At 49.2% G+C, this 23464-nt stretch overlaps 1 protein-coding gene across 1 annotated transcript in view; it reads right to left on the minus strand.

Moving 5' to 3' along the window:
- Positions 1–16152, minus strand: part of LOC143819693 (uncharacterized) — a 53538-nt gene extending 37386 nt beyond the window's left edge. Inside the window, exons 1-2 of the mRNA XM_077301598.1 lie at positions 15745–16152; positions 14959–15618 (exon numbers count right to left, since the gene is read on the minus strand). Of these exons, the coding sequence (XP_077157713.1) occupies positions 14959–15618; positions 15745–16152 (1068 nt within the window). The remainder of the gene's footprint in view (positions 1–14958; positions 15619–15744) is intronic.
- Positions 16153–23464: the final 7312 nt, after the last annotated feature.

Consider the following 23464-nt stretch of genomic DNA (forward strand, 5'->3'; position numbering starts at 1 on the left):
ATTCAATTTTTTTTCATGGACATTTTATTTTTTACAAAGGAAGATTCCCTCACCACTAGATCTAAAATGCTACGAGGAGGAAGAATTCCATCTTGACCAAGATCCACCAACAAGAGGGGATAGCCTTCTGCACCAGTGGAGATAGCTGGCACCCACAGTTGTCCAGCAGTCTTTTCTACTGCTTCCTTGAAAACTAAAATTTACACTTTTGGATCCCTGTACATTTAAGAGATGTAGGCTGCTCAATAAAAATCTACCACTGTTTTCTTGCTCAGCAATGGCGGCCCTTCAGCCAGGACTAAACCTTTGCTATGAAGGCCAGTTACTAGGAAATACAGCTTTATTGGTTAAGGTGCTCACATTTGGATATCCCAACACACTGGAGTTTGGAGGCCTGCACTAATGTCAAAATGGTCCAGTGCTCTTGGAGAGAATATTTAAGGGCAGTTTTCAGAGCTATTCCACTTTAACTGAGATTCTATTTTCAGAATGAAGTACATGAATTCTAACACAGTGTACTGTTATGATTATGAATGTTAAAACAGAAATTGCCAAAGCAGGATTACTGCTGGACATCAAGAAGACAAAAGTAATGCCTCCTGGGGCATCACACAACTTCTATGTGGGAAACGAAGAAATAGAAATTGGGCAAGATTTTGTAGTCTAGGACTGAGACTGGGGAGAGTAGCCATGAAAGAACTAGGAAAGGTTCCTAAGGGCAAGGATGTTTCACTAATTACCAAGATCAAGGTAATTCGCACCATAGCATTCCCCATGACTACGGTTGCGTGTGAAAGTTAGACAGTGAACTAAGCTGATTGGAAGAAAGTTGATTCATTTGAAATGGGGTGTTGGAAGAGAGTTTTATGCATACCGTGGACTGCTAAAAAGACAAATAAGTGGGTTCTAGAACAAATCTAGCCTGAACTCTCCCTTAAATGACTTAATGAGGCTATCATATGATGAGATGACAAGATTCACAGAAGACAATCACACCAGGGCAAGTTGCAGGCAGAAGGAAACATTATTGATGATATTGCCATCATTTGGACACATTGGAAAGAAGAACTGGAGAAATTTCCTCAGGACTTCAGCAACTTCCACCCCCATCATCAACCTGACCAAGCTTGGCAATTTGCAGTGCTTGCCCTCAGTATGAAACTGAGCATGGCATACTGAGAGTTCAACTCCCATTCAGATTTTAACCCAAACCATATCTGACATCTGCAGCGGTTGTCTACATAAACAAAGTCTCAAGTGTAGAAGTTGCTGCTGACACCTCCCAAGTAGGAAGTTTGTCCATCCTTGCACTGGAAAAGGCTCATCTATAATTGGGAATATTGGTTTGCCAGATAAGGGTCTGTGGCAATATTTGTCCATGATTTTAATCTAGAGTAGGGGGCAGGTAATAAAGAAGTCTCCTTCTGGACCTTTATGTCCAAAAGTAATTGACGAGAGGCCAGGTGAACTTCATGAGGGCCAGGGACCACCAATCTGTGGGTACCACTGAGCAAAGTGCTTTCCGGGGAGAGATAGGTGGTCCCTCAGATATGGGAGGCCCAGACCACGTAAAGCCTTGAAGGTCAATACCAAACCTTGAACTTGATCCAGATCATAACTGGCAGCCAATGCAGCTGTCTCAGCACAGGCTGGATATGGGCCCTCCAAGACGTTCCTGTGAGGACCCTAGCAGCTGCATTTTTCACCAGCTGTAGCTTCTGGATCAGGCTCAAAGACAGGCCTAAGTAGAGCAAATTTGTATATATTATGCAAAAGACCTTGGCCTGAGACCCCAGAGGACTCCTGCAATTCAGAGAAGACAATATTCATCTCGACAGACTGATGGTGTGAGCGTATGGAAGTTCAGTGTGCTGTGTTCAAATTAAATATACACATTTAAGAACACGTTTATGCATTAGATAGCCAAATAAATGAGCATCTAGCGACATTTCCTGTTTCCCTTTTACATATTCATGCATGCAGTACCCATGAAAATTCTCTTAATGAATCAATATCGTTCGTAGTAATGTCACCAAATATACTACCCAGACTCACAATTAGAGACAATAATGTGCTTTCCTTTCACCACACAATTCCTTTCTCTGTATTCTGCAGTTAAGTCTCTTCGGTTTAAAAATGCAAAAAAACAAAAACAAAAAGAGAACCATGAAAACTCCAACACGGCTTGAGTCAGAACAAATTCAGTGGTGATTAAACAGAGTTTCTGAGATAGCTAATTGTGTTTTTTATTTACTCTAAATCTACAACTGAACATTAATGTTCAGTTAATTCTCCACCTGTAGGTGGAGAAACATCTCCTTTTGGTTTAAGAAACTAACTGGGATATTAATCATTTGCTGGGTTGGGAGAATATGAATTTCTCTTTCATTTCTGTTAGATTTCCCTTATCCCTTCTCTCTCCAAATTTGTCTTTAATGCAAATGGAACTGATTGGAAGCAGGCTACAGATTTCCTAAGAAGAGGAAACAAACAAAGAGATTGTTGGAAACCAGGGAGAAGCTGGATCAAGAGAAATCAAGAGGATTTCTTTTAACAATGCCACTGGAATGGATGGGATCCACTCTGGCAGGGCCCTCTGGCTGCCACCGCTGGGTTTTGGCAATCTGGGGGGAGGTTTTGGGAAGAAGAAAATGGGGTTTGGGGAGAGAAGGGACTTCAGTAGGTTCCAATGCCTACGTAGATTGATTATGCACCAGTCAGAAATGCCAGGCTGGCAGTGACAGGGCAGTGGGTCTAATCCATGCAAATGCACAACATCACCGTCCTCTGGGCTCCCTAATGACCCCAGCCCAAATCAGGGCCTCAGGTGGCCCATGGCAAAGGAACACAGATTCTCCTGCATTTCCTGTCTTGCTGCGGCGGTCAGCAGAGACCCAGCCAGGGCAGGCCTGTGCAATTTCCATCCCCACACCTACGGTATCCTTGCAAGGACACAAAATGCCCCATTCAGCTCCGTGGTGCTGCGGAGGCAAATGGGACATTTCTACGCCCCCAGGATGGTGGGATAGCTGCATGCCCTCCCCCCGCCACCGCTGCTGTGAGGCGCGGCAGAACCTTCCTGCCCCAGAGTCGTGTGTGCACACAGACAGCTCCAGGGCGGACAATGTGCGTCGGGGGATTTCTTCTCCCGTGTGTACTTGGGGCACAGTGGGGCATGGTGCCCCACCACTAGGAATCGGCAGTGGCCCAGAGTGGCCGCCTCCATGTATAAATGGTCCATAGAGCCCACCTTCCAGAGTGGAGATTTTCTCCAGGTGAATTAACCTCTGTTGCCTGGAGACCAGTTGTAATCCAAGGAGTTTACAAATCGCTAGGTCTGAGACTGTGATCCAGAATGCAAATAGCTGAGAAGAACACAGCCTGTCTAAATCACAGGATTCCGGCTTCATGAAGTCTGAGAGAATGGCATCAGGCGTTTTTGTTGATTACCGAAGCAGGCAAAGAGCAGGCAATCTCTACCTTTAAGTGATGAGTTTCCTTTTGATCTGGTAGGCTTGTTCCTGCATTTGAGGAAAAAAGCGTCTTAACTATCATCGAGGCTCTTCTTCGTTTTCCCAATGGCATTTGCAAATTATACTCCCCTGCTGCTTGCATTCGAGAGAGGAGACAGACAGCCTTGGCTGATCAAGCCTAGAGCAGCCTTATGTTTGCATCTGGGGAAAGTGGTAAACAATTTCCGAGCATGCACAGGCTCACTGACTTTCAAACAAGGAGTATTTTTCTTTCCCAGGATGCAAACGAAGCCTGCAAACTCATGATCTGTATCTCTTATTAATATTTGTGTATCTTGCGTTCTGGTGGGAAAAGACAGCTCCTGTTTTCAATATTTTTTTTGCTAGATCCCCTTGGAAAGTTATCTGGTGTAACCTCACTTCATTGAACAGGAACATGCGCCTACATGAGAGCATGAAAGAACTCTCTTTTAGATCAGTACCAACATGGCACCAGTCCTGATTCTGCACATGTTACATAATGCACTTTCAGCACCCTGTAGAATGAGATTTTCCTGTTCTGCACAGGAAAATCCAGAGGCAGGAGCACATTGAAAGTGCATTATCCTATGTGTGCAGAATGGGCCCAGAGCCTCCCACTAATGTTATAAAGAGGAATGCTGGACCCCCTGCCTGGTCCTTGTCAAGACCTTGTTGACATGTTTATTGTCCTCATGCTTTTTCCGTGTAATTTTTTTCTTGACCGGTCTTCAGGGTTGTCACGTGATATTCCTGTGACCTTTTTCTGCCTTGCTTTAATTGTGTAGTAGCTCTTTTTAGATCAGGTGGCCTCTTCCAATTGCCAATTTCCTTGTTCTGAAATCATTTTTTTCTCACGCTTTTGGGAGCCCATAGGATGGGACTCCTTGGTCCAATCTTCATGAAACTTGCAGGGGAGCTCTGGGGGGGGGGGTCTTCCCTCCATCCCCTGCAAGTTTCAGGAAGATTGCACCAGGGGGTCCCATCCTGGGGGCTCCCAAGGAACATTCCCCATAGAAGTCTATGGAGAAACATGTTCAGCCTAGAGAACCTGACGCTCCATTGTAACCAATGGAGCGGATAGGGGCACCCTCTTTGGGAGCCCGTAGCATTGGACCCCTTGATCCAATCTTCTTGAAAATTTCAGGGGACTCAGGGAAGACCCTCCCTGAGCTCCCCAAGAGGTTTTAGGGGTGCAACTTGCACCCCCTCCCTCCCAGCCCCTGGGGAAGGCGGGGGAAGGCTTTCCAATGCAAGTCAATGGAGACATTGACTTGCTTTGGCCCCGAATCGTCCGAAACGATTCAGGAGGCTCCAATGCAAGTCAATGGCCTCGACTTGCATTGGCCCCGAATCGGCTCGGACAGCTCCAAATTGATTCGGGAGCCTTTCCAATGCAAGTCAATGGCCTCCATTGGCCTCCATTGACTTGCATTGGCCCCGAATCGATTCGGACCGGTCCGAATCGGTCCGATTCAGCCGATTCGTATCCGAACCGGTCCGAATCGGGCCAATTTGGATCCGAAACGGTCCGAATCGGGGCCTCAGTGCACAACCCTAGTTTACAGTAAGACCATAAAATACAGTACACCTCCTAAAAACTTCTTAATACATTGACATTAAAAATTAAAGATTAAAAGATGGCGATACAATCAGAGTTCTAAATTTCCCCCCTACTACTCTACTACTCATTATGTTACTTTACAATCTACTATTCAAATCTATTACCCTAAATAAGAAATCAAATAAAGAGTTTATATGGCTTTTATGGGGGATTATTAGAGACTAGGAATAAAGCCCATTTGTAAAAATGGGTGAAGCAAGGTTGGGGTGCGCAGGCTGCTCTGGGCTTACCTGGAGTCTCTATGAGACAGTCGTGCAGCATAAAGGACCTGGCAAGTTCCTGAAGGTGACCACAGGGACCCAGAACACCCGGAAAAGTCAGCATTGTCAAGAGGGGGGTGGGTGGAATAAAGACAATGATGAGTGAGAGCAAAGATCTGTGGGTCTCCTCGTGTAATTGAGGAGTGCCGAATCATTGGCAGGAAAGGGAGACAGAAGAGTTGTGCGACCCTGTGTAATGCAGGCCAGATGTCAGTGCAGTGCCGCAATCCGAGTTGGTTTCAGCCCTGGTAAGGGAAAGAAGGCAGTGAAGGCATTTTCGTTTTCCCCCGAACGACGGAGGGAGCGCAGCCCCTTCAGCCACCTGGAGGGGTGAGGGAAGTGTGTTGGGCGGGGGTCGGTGGGTCCAGCGGTGGGTAGAGCTGGCAGGAGGCAAGTGGTGTTTGGGGGGCAACGGAGATGGCAGGCAAGCGCAGGATGGCGTGCATGGCTGTTGGGTGGAAGTGGTGTCTTGGCGGGGCCAGGTGAGCATTGGCAATGGAGACCAGGCATGCGCGGAAGTCTGCGCATGCGTGGTGTCAGTGGGAGTCATGGCAGCAGACCTGCGGGCCGCATGGCCTGGGCGCGGCGTCGTTAGGCGGTGGAGTGGCTGGGCGGAGAACGGGGCAGCATCGAGAAGGGCAAGTAGGGTCGCGGGGGTGGTTGGGGGGAGGTTAGTGTGGGGGTATGTTGGGCTGGAGTGTGGCAGCGTTGGTCGGGTGGGGAGAATGACCATTGGATACTCACCGAGAAGGGTCCTTCTCCTCGTAGGTCAGGAGGACAGCTTGGTGGGTGATTTCCCATCTCTCTTTGAGGGAGGCAGGTCAAAGGAAAACTTCCTGTCTCCCTGTTGGGAAACGCCCTCCTCTCGCCAGTCAGATTCTTCCCGAGATCTCTCCCTGAAAAACCCTGTCCATCTGGAAATTAAACTTGGTTAAGATAAGGAGAGGACACAAAAGGCAAAAAGAAGACGGTACAGGAAGTCTTCCGCATCTAATGTTTAATAAGAAACACTTGCCAATGTCTCCAACATGAAACACCCCCTTTACTTTTTTTTTTTTTTAATGCCATAGGAAGCGAAGAACCAGACAGGTAACAACCCTGCTTTAACTGATCACCTGCAAGAAGAAGACCCTCCTCAAGATAAAAAGAGCTCTGGCTAGAAAGAAACTGGGAGGGACAAGCTGTCCTCCTGACCTACGAGGAGAAGGACCCTTCTCGGTGAGTATCCAATGGTCATTCTCCCTCTAGGTCAGGAGGACAGCTTGGTGGGACGTACAAGAGCAGTCCCCAACTGGGAGGGATAAGGAACCCTCTAGCCAGAGTCAGTTACCCGCTGTAGAACCTTATGGCCAAAATCCGACTCTACAACCTCCAAGGCATCTATCATATAGTGCCTGACAAAGGTGGAAGGGGTGGCCCAAGTGGCTGCCTTACAGACCTGTTTCACCAGAGTTCTGTTGGAAAAAGCAGCAGAGGCAGCTGCACTTCTGAGGGAATGAGCTGTGATGTCCTCTTGCACCATCTTGCCCTCCATTCTATGGGCCTCTACAAAGCAGGATTCAATGGACTTGCTAATAGCAGCCTTAGACATGGCCAGGCCTGCCTGTGCAGGCGCCGCTGACACAAACAAACCTTTTGTCTTTCTAAGGATCTCAGTCCCCTTTGATGTAAGTTTTAAGAACTCTTCTCACGTTCAGCTTGTGTCATCTGTGTTTGTTCTCAGAACAAGTCTTAGGAAAAAATGAAGGCAAATCAAGCTCTTGAGACAGGAGAAACCTGGAATCCACTTTTGGTCTGAATAGCAGCTCTGTCCTGAGCTCAGTCCGGGAACTGTGAAACATGCAAAGCTCGTCAATAGACAATGCCCCCAGCTCTGAAATCTTCCTGGCGGAGGTGATGGCAGCTAAGAAAACAGTTTTGAGAGTCAATCTTGAAAGAAGAATGAACATAATGGGTTTGAATGGTACCTTAGACAAGGCCTCAAAACAAGGCTTCAACTGCCCTGTGGGAAAATGACGTCTGGGGGAAGGCTCTGAAAGAGCTGCACCTCTAAGAAAAACGTAGCATGTGAGGATGACGGAAGAGTGGTGACCCCCCGTCTTGTCCCGACACCATAGACAGGACTGCTACCTGTCGACGAAGTGTCGCAGACCTGAGACGTGAATGGATGCCCTCCTGTAGGACCTCCAGGACATATTTGATTTTGTGGGCACTGGGATTGATAGCCTTCCTACATGACCTTCGTACAAAGGTCTTCCAGGTACAGTTATACAAACACGTAGTGGAAGCTCTCCTAGAGGCCAGAATGATATTGGTCACTGCTGAGCTATAACCCTTCCTACTTAAAGCCAACCTTCCAACAGCCAGGCGGTCAAACTCCACCACTCTGGCCGAGGATGCCTGACCGGACCCTGAACTTGCAGGTCCGGAATGGTTGGCAAAGTCAGATGTGGGCTGCCTGTCATCCGGACTATGGTGGAGAACCAGGGGCGCTTGGGCCACCAAGGAGCCACCAGGATCACCTCGGCTCACAACATCTTGACTCCCTGTAGAAACTTGGGAAGGACAGGAACCGGCGGGAAGGCATAAAGAAAACCTGTTGGCCAGTTGGACATCAGTGTGTCTGTCAATGTGGCTCTGGGATGAAAGAACCTCATGCAGAAGGGCTCCACCTGCAAGTTTAGGTGAGATGTGAACAGGTCCATGATGGAGTAGCCGAACTGTTTCGCAATCATTTGGAATACTGACTTGTTGAGGCTCCATTCTGCTTCCTGAAGATACTGTCAGCTGTCAGAGGAAAGAGTTAACTTGGTTGTGTTAATCACCACTCCAAGATCTTCTAGTGTCTGAGATGGAACAGTTGAACTCTTTGTCAAATTCACCAGAAAAACAAAACTGCTCCAGAACCTGGATAGTTCTACAGGTGTAAAATGTGGACAGCTGACAGGAGGGGCCCCTGATCAAATATGGATGGACATTAATCACCTCCTGTCTCAGGAGTACTATCACGGTGACAAGAACCTTCGTGACTACCCGCGGAGCTGTTAATAGGCCAAAGGGTAGGGACCTGTACTGAACCTGACACCCCCCTGCGCAAAAACGCAATTTGCGTCAGTGCTTCTGAGCTATGGGGACGCCTCCTGCAGGTTTAGGGATGTAAGGTATTCGTCTTTCTGTAGGGCTCTGTGATGGAGCTAAGAGTCTCCATATGGAATCTCTTCAGCCAGATGAACCGGTTGACAAACTTTCAAGTATGGCTCTACAGTCCCCATTCCTCTTGGGAACAATAAACATGTACACACCCGTGCCCTGGTCTTGTGGAGGAACTGGTTCTATGGCTCTGATCCACAGTAAGTGGTCTATCGCGCCCAATGTCTGCTTTTACTTGTCTGGGTTTTTGGATTCTGGGGATTGTAGGAACCTGTGTGGGGGCAGAGAAGCAAACAGGTAACCTTGAGGTACTACCTCCTTGGCCCAAGCATCCATTGGTGTGACCTATCCAGGCCTGCTTGAAATGCTGAAGTCGCCCCCCTACAGGAATCGTCTGTGAGTCATGCTTTAGGGGACTTACTGGGCCATTTCCCACGGCTTAAAAATAGCACAATGGTTGCTGATTGAAAACGCTACTAATTTGGCATAACGCACGACGTCGTAAACAATCTGCAACAATCCTGAAACCGACCCGCAAAAAGCGCTTCGTTGTAGCGCTTTTAGGGGAATCCAGAAAAGTGGATTCACCCTCCGGATAGCGATACACTCCTGCAACCAATCTGCAACAGTAGCGCTAAAGACCTGTGCGTTACCATTGTTGCGGGTTCTTCAAAGTCCCTCCTCCAGAGCCTGTCCTCCAAACTTCCGGCGAACTGTTCGCCATTTTTTTTTTCTCCGAGCGAGCGGGGATCTACGAGGCAACGGGACAGCGACTGGCTTTCAAGCACGATCACTTTCGGAAATTCTGCCCGGACACCACAAGAGTTTTTCACAAGCACAGTGGCACACACCGTCACGTTCCCAAAATTTGCCCAAAGCTTAAAACCCCGTCTACCATCGGCCAGTCCTAGCGGAGTCAACGTACAGGGAGCATTTTAAAAAATTTTCCTCTGAGCGTGCCAACGAACGTTCGCCGCTCGCAGTCTCCTGCTTAGCTTAGAGGGGTTCAATAGACATGATTCGAAGTGATATAATGAGGGGCGGCTTATGTGTAGTGGGTCTTTGTGTGGTTCCCGGTGCGTGGTTGTGCTTGGGTGCGGACAACCCCTTCCATTGGCGGCTAGACCTCCGGCAAGCGGAGTCGCCGTCCCCCGTTCATTTAAAAAAATTTTCCTCTGAGCGTGCCAACGAACGTTCGCCGCTCGCAGTCTCCTGCTTAGCTTAGAGGGGTTCAATAGACATGATTCGAGGTGATATCATGAGGGGCGGTTTATGTGTAGTGGGTCTTTGTGTGGTTCCCGGTGCGTGGTTGTGCTTGGGTGCGGACAACCCCTTCCATTGGCGGCTAGACCTCCGGCAAGCGGAGTCGCCGTCCCCCGTTCATTTTAAAAAACATTCCTCTGAGCGTGCCAACGAACGTACGCCAGTAACATGTCATGTTTGGTTGATTTATGCTGTGGCTGGTAAATATTATTGGGGAACTACAGAGTACTGCTGCACTTGCTTTCGGTTGAACACCGGCATGCGTTTGTGTAATGGCAGACATTTTCCTAAAATGGCTCCCGCTGCATGTTCAAACTGCTCTTCTCGCGTGTAAACGAATCAGCGCATGCGAGAAGTCAAACAACAAGGGCGCCAATCTGGCCATTAGGAGCAGATCCTGTTCCCGCGCGAGGAGTTTTGAACGTGACATGTGACCTAATGTGGCCAATGTGCATGTCCTCTGCTGCCCTCCACCAATCAGGAGCCGGCTAGTCCCTTTGTCTTTGTGTGCGGGAAGGTATATGATCCGTTGCACCCTGCACCTTGCACCACCATTTTGCTCAGCTACTAGCGAAGGCACCATGGAATCTTCCTCGCAAGCGTCGTCCGTCCCTGCAACCGGCCGTGGACCAACTTGGAGGGACGCGGAGATCAGGGACCTGCTCGCGATTTTCTCGGAAGAGAAAATCCAGGACGCCTTCCAGTCCTCGCACAGGAATAGGGAGGTCTTCGAGCAAGTGGCCATCAAGATGCGTGCCCTGGGCCACAACAGGACCGGCCTTGAATGCCGGTCCAAAACCAAAACACTGAGGGCGGAGTACATGCGTGCCGTGAATCATAATAAGGGTTCCGGCAACGAAAAGGTGACCTGCCCCTACTTTGAGGAGCAGCGCCCGCTGTACGGAGACGGGGAAGGATCCGGCAGGCCGAAGCGCGTCGGGAGGAGCCTTAAGGTGGTTCGGAAGCCGGCTGCCCCGGTCGAGGAACCACCCGCTGAGGAGGATCCCGGCGAGGGCACCTCGTCCAGCTTTCGGCCTCCACCCCCCGTCCAGCAACGAGCCGCGGAATCGGTAACGCTGGACCTGATCGCCATCGCTCCTGGGGAGCCAGAGGAGGCTCCTGAGCAAACGCCCCTTGCCTCCGGTAAGTAATTTTCTTTTTATTTTATATTTCATTTTGAGCAAATGTGTGTTCTGACGTTTGGGCATCGTTTTCTCGTGTGTTCGTTGCAACGCATAAGATGGTAGGCTGTGGAGTGCTTGCTATGGTTACTATTTGAAACGGTTTTAATTTTATAATTTAATTTTAATTTTTAAAAGATTTTATAAGATGGTAGGCTGTGGAGTGCTTGCTGTGGTTACTATTTGAAACGGTTTTAATTTTATAATTTAATTTTAATTTTTAAAATATTTTATAAGATGGTAGGCTGTGGAGTGCTTGCTGTGGTTAGTATTTGAAACGGTCATGTTTAACCAACAGCCCCAAAATATTTGCTGCATGCCTCGCCCATAGGCCTTCTGCAGTACTTTGGCTCACTACTTTGGGAGCTTGCTTTGTGGTTCATGGTGTATGCTTGCTCATTTTTCACTATTTTCTGCTCTTGTCCACAGAGACACAGTTGCCAGGGACGGGGCCCCTCGAGTCTCCAGCAGCACCTGACGTGGATAGTGATTCGGGGGCATCAACTAACATTGGTAAGTATTAGTAAAAATAGGGGGGGGGCCTGTTTTAACTGCTTTGTGCTTTTCTGTTTGTGCAGGGCAGCAGCACTGCTAAGAGAAAGAAGAGAGTCCCTCTGTGTTGCTGGTGTAGGCTTTGAAGCTGGCTTTGCCACCCTTTGGTCCTAGATCTGTTTTTTTTCCTTTTTTTGCAGATTTCATACCCGGAACACAGGAGGAGGAACAGCCTGGGGTGCTTGGACCTCCTGCCCGGCGCAGGCGGATACAGATTCAAGATGGTGAGCGTGCATGACCTGTTCCTTTCGAGCCATAGCTGCAGGACAATGTCGCTAGGCACTAACCATGGGCTCCCTTTTAATTGTTGAGCGTCCTGCTGTGAAAGTAGGCAAAAGTAAAAGCACACCATGGGCAAACAAACAATAACCATGTGCTCCCCGGGGATTGTTTAAATTCTTGGCAGGAAAACACGGGGACAAAAAAGAACACCATGGGCACCATGGTGTGTTTTGACTTTATTGATGGTACTAACAGTTTTGTTTCTCATTTTTTGCCAACAGAGGTTCTTTCAGATGAGGAGGAGGAACCACCCCTGGCTCCAGGCAGCCCACCACCTAGAGGTGCGCTCCCAGCAGAGGAGAGGCTTACGAGGGAACGCGGCAGGCTGAGGCGCGTCTCCGTCTTGACAAGCGTGGGAGAGAGGCTCCTTGAGCACTGCCAGGAGGAGTCACGGCGTGCCGCGGCCGCTGACCAAGCCATGCTCACACTCATTGCCCAGGAGGGGAGAAAATTGAGGGCAATCCTTAGGGAGACAAACCAAATCCTACGCGAAGGCGTGGAGGAGGTGCGACTGATAAGGAGACTGATGGAGAGGGCGGTAGCGGTCATGGAAAGGGCCTACCCTCCACAAATCGCCGCCAACCTCCCCCCCACCCACACCAACACCACCACTTCCAGCACCCACCCCACCGACTCCCTCTCAGAATGCCTCCACCCAAACAAGAAGGAGGACTATTCTCGGAAAGAGAAAAATAAAACCAGCGGACAAGTACTCCCCCTCCTAGTTTGGCCCAGTTTTTCTATTTCATGTTATCTGTGTTTTGTTGTTTGTTGAATAAAGTTTATATTTTTGACTCTGTCTCTGTGTACCCTACTGTAGAATCAGGACGGCCGAAAGCGGCCTCTCTAGTGATTGTGTATATTGTGGTACTGTTGTGTGGGTTGGAGGTTGGAGGGGTGTTAGTTCAAGGATTTTTAGGAGTGTGGGGTGAAATATGTGCGAGTTTAAGAAGTCACACTGGAGTCTTGTAATAAAATTTGCAATAACATTTTATTTTAAAAAACATTTTAACAGGGGAAAAACATTAGGGAATGAAACTTGGAGCCCCACCAGCACCACCACCCCCCCCCTGGAAAACCAATTTTTTTTTAACAAAAGTATATATTTAACAGGGGAAAAACATTAGGGAATGAAACTTGGAGCCCCACCAGCACCACCACCCCCCAACCCCCCTGGAAAACCATTTTTTTTAACAAAAGTATATATTTAACAGGGGAAAAACATTAGGGAATGAAACTTGGACCCCCCCCCAACCCCTACCCCAAAACACAAACAGGAAACAAAACTCAGGTCCCACTGCTCCCCTGCCCAGCCCCTTCCATCTCCCTCACTCTCCTGCTCAACCTTCCCACGGACCCCCGGACTTTGCGGCGGAAGAGTTCCTCATCCTCCTTCTTCTTAACTGTGTGGGGAGGGAGAAAAAGTACACATTAGTGCCACACATATTTTCAAATTTCTTTAGTTTACATGCATACACTTTTTAGTGGCCTTAGCCACAGTGTGAGAAGAGTTGGGCAGTGGGGAACATAACCTACGTTCTTCCGCCTCCCTCTGCTGCCTTTGCCGCTCCATCTCCCCTTTTAGGTCTGCCACTTCAGCCTCTAAGGCAGTCACCCTGGCTTCCATGGCACGCAGCCTTGCCTCCATAGTTTCTGCTATAGAAATCAAATAAAGAATTTAATCACACTTCAAATGGAAGCATCACAGCGGTCTCCCATATGGCTCCATGGGGGTACACACACATGGGTCTCCCTCAAAGACATAAAACTCTCACCTGCAGCCTGTCCCGAGGTGGAAGGTCCCTCTTCCTCCCCCTCCTCACGCTCAGGTGCTTTTGCCAGCTTGGATGGTGATTGTGTGGCTGGGCAAAGAAAAAGACAAATCATAAGTAAAAGAACACAAACTAGAGATGAAACACAGCTGGTGGACACACCACAGTTAGAGTCTAAGCGCATAACCAAAGTGGTTCTACAGTAAAAGGTAAAGGTAAAGGTATCCCCTGTGCAAGCACCGAGTCATGTCTGACCCTTGGGGTGACGCCCTCTAGCGTTTTCATGGCAGACTCAATACGGGGTGGTTTGCCAGTGCCTTCCCCAGTCATGACCGTTTACCCCCCAGCAGCAAGCTGGGTACTCATTTTACCGACCTCGGAAGGATGGAAGGCTGAGTCAACCTTGAGCCGGCTGCTGGGATCGAACTCCCAACCTCATGAGCAAAGCTTTCAGGCGGCTGCCTTACCACTCTGCGCCACAAGAGGCTCTGTGGTTCTACAGTACTGGCTGGCTAAGTCAGAGGGGGTTGACAGCATCTAAATACTTTCTTGAATTTCATTGGGGACAGTAGGGGAAAGAGGCAGCTAGTCATTCCATGCATGTTTAAGGGCAAAACACAACGAGGGCAGCACTCACCCATATGCCTCCTCATGTCCAGGGGGGGCTTCCCAGCCTTCTCCCATATTTTAACCATCTGGTCGTGGAAGACCGTTCTCCCACTTGGCTGCGGGATCCCCCCCCACTGTTCCAGACTATTGAGGAAGTCCAGCTTCACTCGTTTAAATTTTGTCCGGACCTGCTCCCAGGTCCGGACGTAGCCCCTCTCCCTCAGCTTCGATGCCAACACCAGGTAAGCACCCTTGGTGTGGCAGTGGGTGCTGGCCATAAGGCGGCCAACACTTTTCGATTGGAGCACAAGCTCCAGAAGTGCCTCAGCCTCGGCGCGCTGCCAGAAGGAGCCCTTCCGTGGCTTCGGCATCTTCGGAATGACGGTTAGGGAACGAACGTGCGTTGCTCCGATCGACCACCCCTATTTTAAATGTATCAAAGCTGCCCACCAATAAAATTATTCCTTGGAACATAAGTGGATTGATCCTCCGGTTTGACAGGGGTCGCCAATACTTCCTGGCTACCCGCCTCCCCGAACTTTCCCCATTCAGCGCTTCCGTATTGTGTTTGTCAATTTCAGTGGGGAGTTAGCATTTAGGGCTGTCAAAGTGCTTTTGGACCAGATAATCCCCGTTTTTTTGCTGGCTAAGTACACAAACCGCACAAGACAAGGTTAAACAAAGAACACAAAACTTTATTCAACAACAGAGTAGGAAAAACAATTAAACACGCCTCCTGTTTCTGTAGATGTGGGTGGCTATGGCGTCCCGAACCTTGCACCCCTCAGCATATATCCTTTTTCTCCTTGCTTCAGGGATGTCCTGTGTATCCTGAAGGACTACAGGTTCAGGTTCGTCCTCAGGGAAGGGGATGTTATGTCCCTTGTCCTCGCATATGTTGTGCAAAATCACACATGCGATTATCAGCGGAGTCACATTGTCAATATGTACATGGAGTCGTGACATTAAACAACGGAACCGTGACTTCAAACGTCCAAAGGCACGCTCCACTACATTCCTTGCCCGGGAGTGACTGAGGTTGTAGTGGCTCTGCACGTCTGTCCTTGGCCGCTTGTAGGGAGTCATGAGCCAGCGTCGTAATGGGTAGGCTCCGTCCCCGAGGACCAACGCCGGCACACGCACGCCCTCAATGGTGGCGGTGGGGTTTCCTGGAACAAAGACCCCTTCGTCCATGGCTTTCCTGAGGTTGGATTCCCTGAAAACAAGGGCATCATGCCTCCTGCCACTCCACCCCACCTCGGCATCGATAAACCGGCCGGAGAAGTCCACTGTTCCTTGCAGGAGAACAGAACAAAAGTCCTTCCTGTTCCCGTACTCTTTTATGCTTCCCCCGGGGGCACGGATAGGGATGTGGCTTCCATCGACGGCCGCAAAACAATGCGGGAATCCAAGCCTGGCAAACCCGTCCATACTCTGGAATAAGGGAAAGAAAAGAATATAAGCCATGGCATGTCAGCGTGGGGTGTATCGCGTCTTCGTTGCTGACCTGTCAAACAAGAAAAAAAATTTAAGGGGCAAAGGGGATAGAATGACACTCACCGCTCCAAGCCGGTCTCCGAGGCACACGACTTTGCTGAACAATTCCGCCTCCATGGCGAGGCAGAACTCCTTAAGGATATCGCCAACCGTAGTGACTCCGAGTCCGAATTGCTGGGCTACTGTCCGGAAGTACTGAGGGGTGGCCAAGTACCACAATGCGGCAGCCACCCTTTTTTCAACTGGAACGGGGCGCCGCATGCCAGTGACTTGCCTCTCCATGCGGCCACGTAGAGCCTCCACGAGTTCAAAAAATGTCCCCCTCGACATCCTGAAGTTGGCAATCCAGTGGTCATCATCCCAGCGAGTCCACACAAAATTCTCCCACCAGTCAGAGGATCGTTCGTCCACCCAGAACTGTCTGGGGAACCGGACCTCTGCCAGAGCTTGCCAGCGTTTCTTGGCCGCCATGGTTGCCCTTACAGAACGTCTTCTGCTGCTGGTCATCGTTCCGGCCACACGTTCTCGGTACTCCTCGATAGCAGACGTCCGACGCGACAAGGCGGTATGCATGCGCTGGACCACCGCGAGCATCTGAGCCAACAATTGAAAAATAAGCCTCTCCATTGCAACGTTGACCTGTGCTGCGGGCAGTAGGCTACGCAAACAAAAGAGTGAGGCCGACCGCGTGTCTGCCCAGGTGCATATAAGCAGGTAACCTGTGGGCGTGTACTGTGGGCGGGGATTAACCAATCAAACATGTCAATGCATCTGGTTCATAGAAAACAATAGAAAACACGTTCCAAGGGCGCCAATGATTGGACGATAACGCGTTGCTACGGGGTTTCCTGGGTTTTTTAAAAAAAAAGGGAACCCCGACAAGTCCGGCTTTAGGGTCGAGGTCAAAGGTGTGCCTGCAGTTTGATTGACGGGCACGGGAGGCCAGAAGCGCTAAAAAGGGACCTCCTTTGTAGCGATAAGACGGAGAACCGGAAGCCTGTGGGTTACGAAAGTGGCGAGAAGTGAAAGTGCCAAATTCCGCAAAAACCGCAGCTGTGCGTTACGGGCACGGCTAGTTACATTTCGCTACTTGAAGTAGCGCTTTCACAAACGGCAACCAAATAGCAACTTTGAGCTCTGTGCGAAATGGCCCACTGTCTCCCACTGCTCTGTTGGATCGGCCCTGCTTGAAGCAGTTGTATCCATAGGATCCCCTCTTTCCTTCCGGTCTGAATCTGGGACCAGTGTTCTGGGACTGGAAGGTCGATGGAAAGGGCTTGCCATCCCTCCTAGTAGGCCGTGGCATCGCCTTTTTTTTATCCCTCGTCTCAATAAGGACTCTATCCAGAGTGTCTCCAAAGAGGTTGTCCCCTTGGAAGGGATAAGCAGTAACTTGAGTCTTAGAGTGTGGATCGGCCTGCCAGGCCTTGAGCCATAACAGTTGTCTAGCCACAGTGTAGAAGCCATGGCACGGGATGCAAAGACCACTATATCTAAGGAAGCGTCTGCATTATATACCGAAGCCTTAAGGATCCTGTTGGTGCCTTCCTGGAGGCGCCCCTCTGATTCAGGAATCAATGTGAGCAATTTCTTACACCTGGCCATGGACGCTCTTGCAACAATTGAGGCAGTGGTAGCAGCTCTAATTGCCATTGCCATGGCCCTGTGTCTGCGCAGTCTCTGACCTTCTGTCCATGATATCTTGAAGATATCCCTCGCCATCCTCAAAAGCCTGCAATGCTGCCACTGGACCATCTACTGCAGGAATCTGTAACATGGATTCAGCATACTCTGGCATGTCACACATACGCTAGATAAAGGAAGGAAACTGTTTAGTTACAATAGGCTTTCCCCATTCAGCCCTGATCTTTCTTTCAAAGGATTCTGGTAAGGGAAGTTCTTTAAGTTGGTTTGTATCTTAGGAAAAATTCCCCACTGCCCTTGGGACCATAATACCTTCTATCCTTCTTCCCATTCCCTGGCCTCAGTTTCCTCCTCAGAGGATTCAGGCCGACAATTGGAGGCATAGTAGGGCCTTTTTTGTGTGTGTGTGCTGCCTTAGTGGGCCATCTTCTCACGTCCAGCTTGTGTCATCTGCGTTTGTTCTCAGAACGAGTCTTAGGAAAAAATGAAGGCAAATCAAGCTCTTGAGACAGGAGAAACCTGGAATCCACTTAGTGGGCCATCTAGATGTGGGATCGAGAGTCAGGGAAGCAGGAATGGGAACGGGGCCTGGAGATCCTGGCTGAAGAGGCAAGGCTTTGCTTACCGAATCTAGCAATCTCTGCCTGCATAGAATTTTGCCTGAAGGTAAAGAATTCAGCAGGCAATTTAAAACGTTCTCCCATAGACTCAACGTTACCCAGTTCCTCAGGCTGGTTCTGTCTCACACGTTGTGGACCTTCAGGATCGGTGCTCTGCCGTTTCCCCGCTGGGGAAGTGCTAGGATCAGGCCCCTCTCCGTAGCCACTTTGGGGGGGTGGCGCAGTCCCGAAGCGGCCCAGTGCGAAAAAGGAGCGCTGTCCTTGCTCCTGGGGGCCCGCTTGCGCCAGGGTTCCTTGTGCCACAGGGGCTGTGGCATCTCTGGAGTCAACTGGCCCCTCTTGGGCCTCCTGAGAGTGTTGCTCATCCTCAGGTGAAAAATTGTGTTCCCGCCTGCTGGGGGCCATCTCCCAGCAGTGGGAAAAATAAATGCAAGGAAAAAAGCAAAAAGGGAAGCAATCCAAAATGGCCGCTGCTAACAAGCAGCCATGTGCTCAGCTCCCTGCTTCAAGGTCACTCTCTGCTCTTTCTCTCAACCGACCAAGGGGAGGGCAGGAAAGAAAAAAGGAATAGCAGGAGGGAAGGCGAGCAGGGGAGCAGGAAAAAATTGTTGGAACAAGGGTTGTAAAGAAAAATTCTCTTCCAAGCAGGAGACGTCTAGTCTGCATGCTCCCTCGTGTGAGGCAGGAAGAAGACTGGCGAGAGGAGGGCGTTTCCCAACAGGGAGACAGGAAGTTTTCCTTTGCCCTGCCTGCCTCCCTCAAAGACAGATGGGAAATCACCCACCAAGCTGTCCTCCTGACCTAGAGGGAGAAGGGGGCGTCGCGGGGGATGGGACATCGGTGTTTTGGAGTGGCTGGTGGTGGGAAGGAGCGGTAGAGAGGGAGATTTGGGGGGGTCACCGGGATAGGAAGAGTGTTTGGGTGGTGGTGGGTGGACTGGTGGTGGGTGACGTGGTCCGAGCAGTCACCTAGCTGGGCCTGTGTTGGAGGGTGGCTGTGGAGGGGCACAAGGCGGCCCTCCGGGGGCAGCGAGGCGAGCGTCAGCAATGCGCAGGAGTCCGGCGCTGTGGGCGTGTTTGGGGGAAGGTGCTCTGGGAGGAGGGGGAATCCTTCCCCGCTCCCCGGGGAAGTTGGGAGCCTCTGTGGGTGGGAAGAAGCAGGGCCGCCGCATCTTCCACGCGGTGGCCCTGCTCCTTCCCCCGCAGCGAGGCAAGAGTGCAGGATGGGGGAAGGAGGCAATGGAGAGGTGCGCAAAGCACGCCTTCCCATTGGCTACTTGGGGGCCAAGTGAGTGGCACTTGGAGGGGCAAATCAGGAGCTGCTTTGCGGCTCCTGATTCGCCCCTCCAAGTTTTTATCACGGACAGCGCCCGCCCCTTTCTCCTCCCGACTTGCCCTTAGGGCTTTATTAATACCGTGGAGCAGCATTATGGAGCGATATGTATGGGGTATTATTAGAATTGCAAATGTAAAGGCTGAATGAGGTTAATGTATGTAATGAGATAAGAAACCAATATCCCCTGCAGTTCTGGGGATTCCATTGTGTTGAGTATTATAATAACTTGCAACTCCTCAATTTCCCTTTCCAGTCTGTTCCTGCTGAACTACTCTGACTGTGAAAAACTTTTTCCTGATATCTAGCCTATATCGTTGTACTTGAAGTTTAAACCCATTACTGCGTGTCCTCTCCTCTGCAGCCAACGGTAACAGCATCCTGCCCTCCTCCAAGTGACAACCTTTCAAATACTTAAAGAGGGCTATCATGTCCCCTCTCAACCTTTTCTCCAGGCTGAACACTCCCAAGTCCCTCAACCTATCTTCATAGGGCTTGGTCCCTTGGCCCCAGATCATCTTCGTCGCTCTCCTCTGTACCCTTTCAATTTTATCTACGTCCTTCTTGAAGTGAGGCCTCCAGAACTGCACACAGTACTCCAGGTGTGGTCTGACTCATAGATAATTATTGGCTCACTGTTCATCTAATACATTTATTAACTATCTGTCTATATAATCTGCATAGAAACACCATAGTTCTTTGAATTCCTCTGAGGGTCTATTATTCATTGGCTGCCAATTTGCTTCCAGATCAAGTTCAAGGTCTTGGTTTTGACCTTTCAGGCTTTACGCGGCTTGGACCCTTCCTACCTCTGGGACTGCCTGCCTCCTTATGCCCCCCACAGAGCACTTCACTCTGGGTATGAATCTGCTGAAGGTCCCGGGGCCTCGGGTGGCCCACCTGGCCTCGACCTTTTCGGCCCTGGCCCCTATCCAGTGGAATGTACTCCTGGACGAGTACGAGGGGGGATGGTTATAGTAGATCACCACCATTTGCCATTTGTTGTAAACTGTTTTAATTGTTTTATGGGGATTGTAAATTGTATGGATGTTCCTATTTTGTTAACTGCCACGAGCCAGTTATGGGAGTGGTGGTGTAAAATCAAATTAATAATAATGATGATGAGAAGGAGAAGGAGAAGGAGAAGGAGAAGGAGAAGGAGAAGGAGAAGGAGAAGGAGAAGGAGAAGGAGAAGGAGAAGGAGAAGGAGAAGGAGAAGGAGAAGGAGAAGGAGAAGGAGGCTGGTCAATTCAGCCATTTTAGCTAACTCCCCCAGTTTGTCCAACCAGTCTATCATTTTTGGTGTTTCCTGTTGTTTCCACAGTCTCACTGCCACCATTCTTGCTGCTGTAGTTGCATGGAAGAAGAAGTCTCCAGCCTTTTGAGGAATGTCCTCTGGCGTTAGGTAACATCTTTTCAGCATATGAGGGAAATTTAATATTCAACATTACTTCTTAAATACTATGAATTTTTATCCAGAATTTCTGGTTTTTTTCTACAAGTCCACCACATGCGATAAAAGTAGCCAACCTTCTCATTACATTCCCAACTTTTAACATAATATTCTTTAGACATTTTCCCAATTAATTTAGGTGTTGTGTACCATCTGTAAAACATTTTATACCAGTTTTCAGACCAATCCAGTGACCGACCTGAACCTACCTTCAGCGGTTAATAATCTGGGCTCTGGGGAGGGTTGAAAACTCCAGCTTGTGCAATACCTGAAATTCTTGTGGGTGGAGCCTGAGGAGGGTGGGTTTGGGGGAGAGACTTCAGTGGGATACAGTGCAAAGAGTCTGCCTTCCAAGCAGCTATTTTCTCCCAGCTATTTTCTCTGCCATCTGGAGATGAGTTGTAATCCCAAGAGATCTCCAGCCACTCCCTGAAGATCCTCAACCCTAGGAGTGGACAATGAAACTCCTAGTGAAGTAACATCACAAAACAAGTTATTGGGTCCAAACAGGATAGGGGAGAAGGACCCAAGAGAGGGGTGTTATCGGGTCCTTCAATCTTTCATTTTCATCTCCAGCAATTATGTTCTCAAGGACCCAGTACTGATCTGAGACACTATTCCTCTGTAAGGAAAATGAGATCTTAAGACAGCATTTACCTAAAGCATTTGGCCAAGCACTCCCATGTATTTATGATGTTTGGGTGTCTATGAGACACGTTTAATATTTCTAATAACCACAGCAGTTGCATACTCTTGAAAGTTTCCTCTAAGCAAAGCTGCTACCATCTCTATTTTTAGTAAATAGTAGCAGTGTTATTGTTCTCCTTCTGTTTTATATCCGCAACTCTGTCCCAGCAATTACAGCCTCGAGGGAAAAGACGGAGAATCTCATTTGGACTTATTGTTCAGCGAGCGCCCGCTTTTCCACGCCGCAAGATTAGGCACGGTGGCATTGTTTGCCAGGAATTAACACAAATTAATGACTTCAATTACTGTTCATCTCACTTTTTAAAAATCACACCTGGAAGCAACTCGGTTCTCACATAAACAGATGCAGCCGGGCTCACGGCATTGGAGCGAGCTTCTTTTGTGTGTGTATTTGTGAAATAGTTCCTTACAACATGAGATCTCAGGGGCTGACAATGAGCCAGTCGTGCAACAGAAGGCACGAGGCGGGCATCAGGCGGGAGAAGTCCTCCCAGAGCCCACACAGCGTCTCAGCGCCTTCCCTTCGTTCTTAGGAACCCTGGGCATCGTAAAGGCGGCAGCTGTGCCCTCGCACGCCAGGCTGCAGGGGAAATGCAATCAAATCGGTTTTAATCATCTCTGAAATGCAAATGGGTCCCCCTGGCACACCTGCAAGAGCCATTCCCTACAATGCCAATTAAACTGGGCTCCTAACTTAATCGGTGTCCTGATTGCCAGCATGAAATCGTTTCCTTTTTTAAAAAGAGGTTTTATTTTTTGCATTTCTTATCCACTAGGTTTAATAGTGATATTTTACCGCTTTTGTTTGTTTCTTTGTCCTCTCCTCTGCACTGGATCAGTCAATGGTTCAGAAGTGGAAGATGTTTTTAATAGTGAGATGTATTCTCTTTTTTAAAAAATCATTTTACCCACACTGCTTAGGATCCAAAGGACAGCAAATGTTTCCCCACCTTGAACAGAAAACACACGGCCACAATTTGTGGCAAACTGCTTTTGAAATCAAGAGAATACCTTTATTCTACCCTTCCTTTCTTTTTGTCATACAGTTGCCAACTCCAGGTCGGGAAAATCCTGGGCATATTTGGGGTGGAGTCTGGGAAGGGCAGGGCTTGTGGGAGAGGAGGACTCTGTAGTCCAGGGGTAGTCAAACTGTGGCCCTCCAGATGTCCATGGACTACAATTCCCAGGAGCCCCTGCCAGCATTCGCTGGCAGGGGCTCCTGGGAATTGTAGTCCATGGACATCTGGAGGGCTGCAGTTTGACTACCCCTGCTGTAGTCTATCCTCCAGAGCTACCATTTTCTCCAGGGAGCCTGATCTATGTCGTCTCCTCTGACAGGCAGTGGCTCTTCAGGGGGTCAGGTGGTGATTTTCCTACATTACTGGCTACTTGATCCTTTTTTAAAACTGGAGATGCTGGAGTTTGAATCTGGGACCTTCTGCAGGCAAAACCTTCAGTTTTGAGGACCCCAGTTGGACAGGGATTTAGACAAACTGGAGCGTGTCCAGAGGAGGGCAACAAAGATGGTGAGGGGTATGGAGACCAAGACGTATGAAGAAAGGTTGGGGGAGCTTGGTCTGTTTAGCCTGGAGAGGAGACGAATGAGAGGGGATCTGATAACCATCTTCAAGTATTGAAAAGGGTGCCATATAGAGGATGGAGCAGAATTGTTCTCTCTTGCCCCAGAGAGATGGACCAGATCCAATGGGATGAAATGAATGCAAAAGAAATTCCATCTAAACATCCGGAAGAAGTTCCTGACAGAGTGGTTTCTCAGTGGAACAGGCTTCATCGGGAGGTGGTGGGTTCTCCATCTTTGGAAATTTTTAAACAGAGGCTGGATAGCCATCTGACGGAGAGGCTGATTCTGTGAAGGCTCAAGGGGGTGGCAGGTTACAGTAGATGAGCAATAGGGTTGTGAGTGTATGGTGAAAGGGGTTGGACTAGATGACCCAGGATGTCCCTTCCAACTCTGTTATTCTATGATTCTTCAGAGGTTACAGTCCCTCCTGAGGGTGTAACTCTA

This window comes from Paroedura picta, chromosome 10 (assembly GCF_049243985.1).
Source record: "Paroedura picta isolate Pp20150507F chromosome 10, Ppicta_v3.0, whole genome shotgun sequence".
Classification (NCBI taxonomy): Eukaryota; Metazoa; Chordata; class Lepidosauria; order Squamata; family Gekkonidae; genus Paroedura; species Paroedura picta.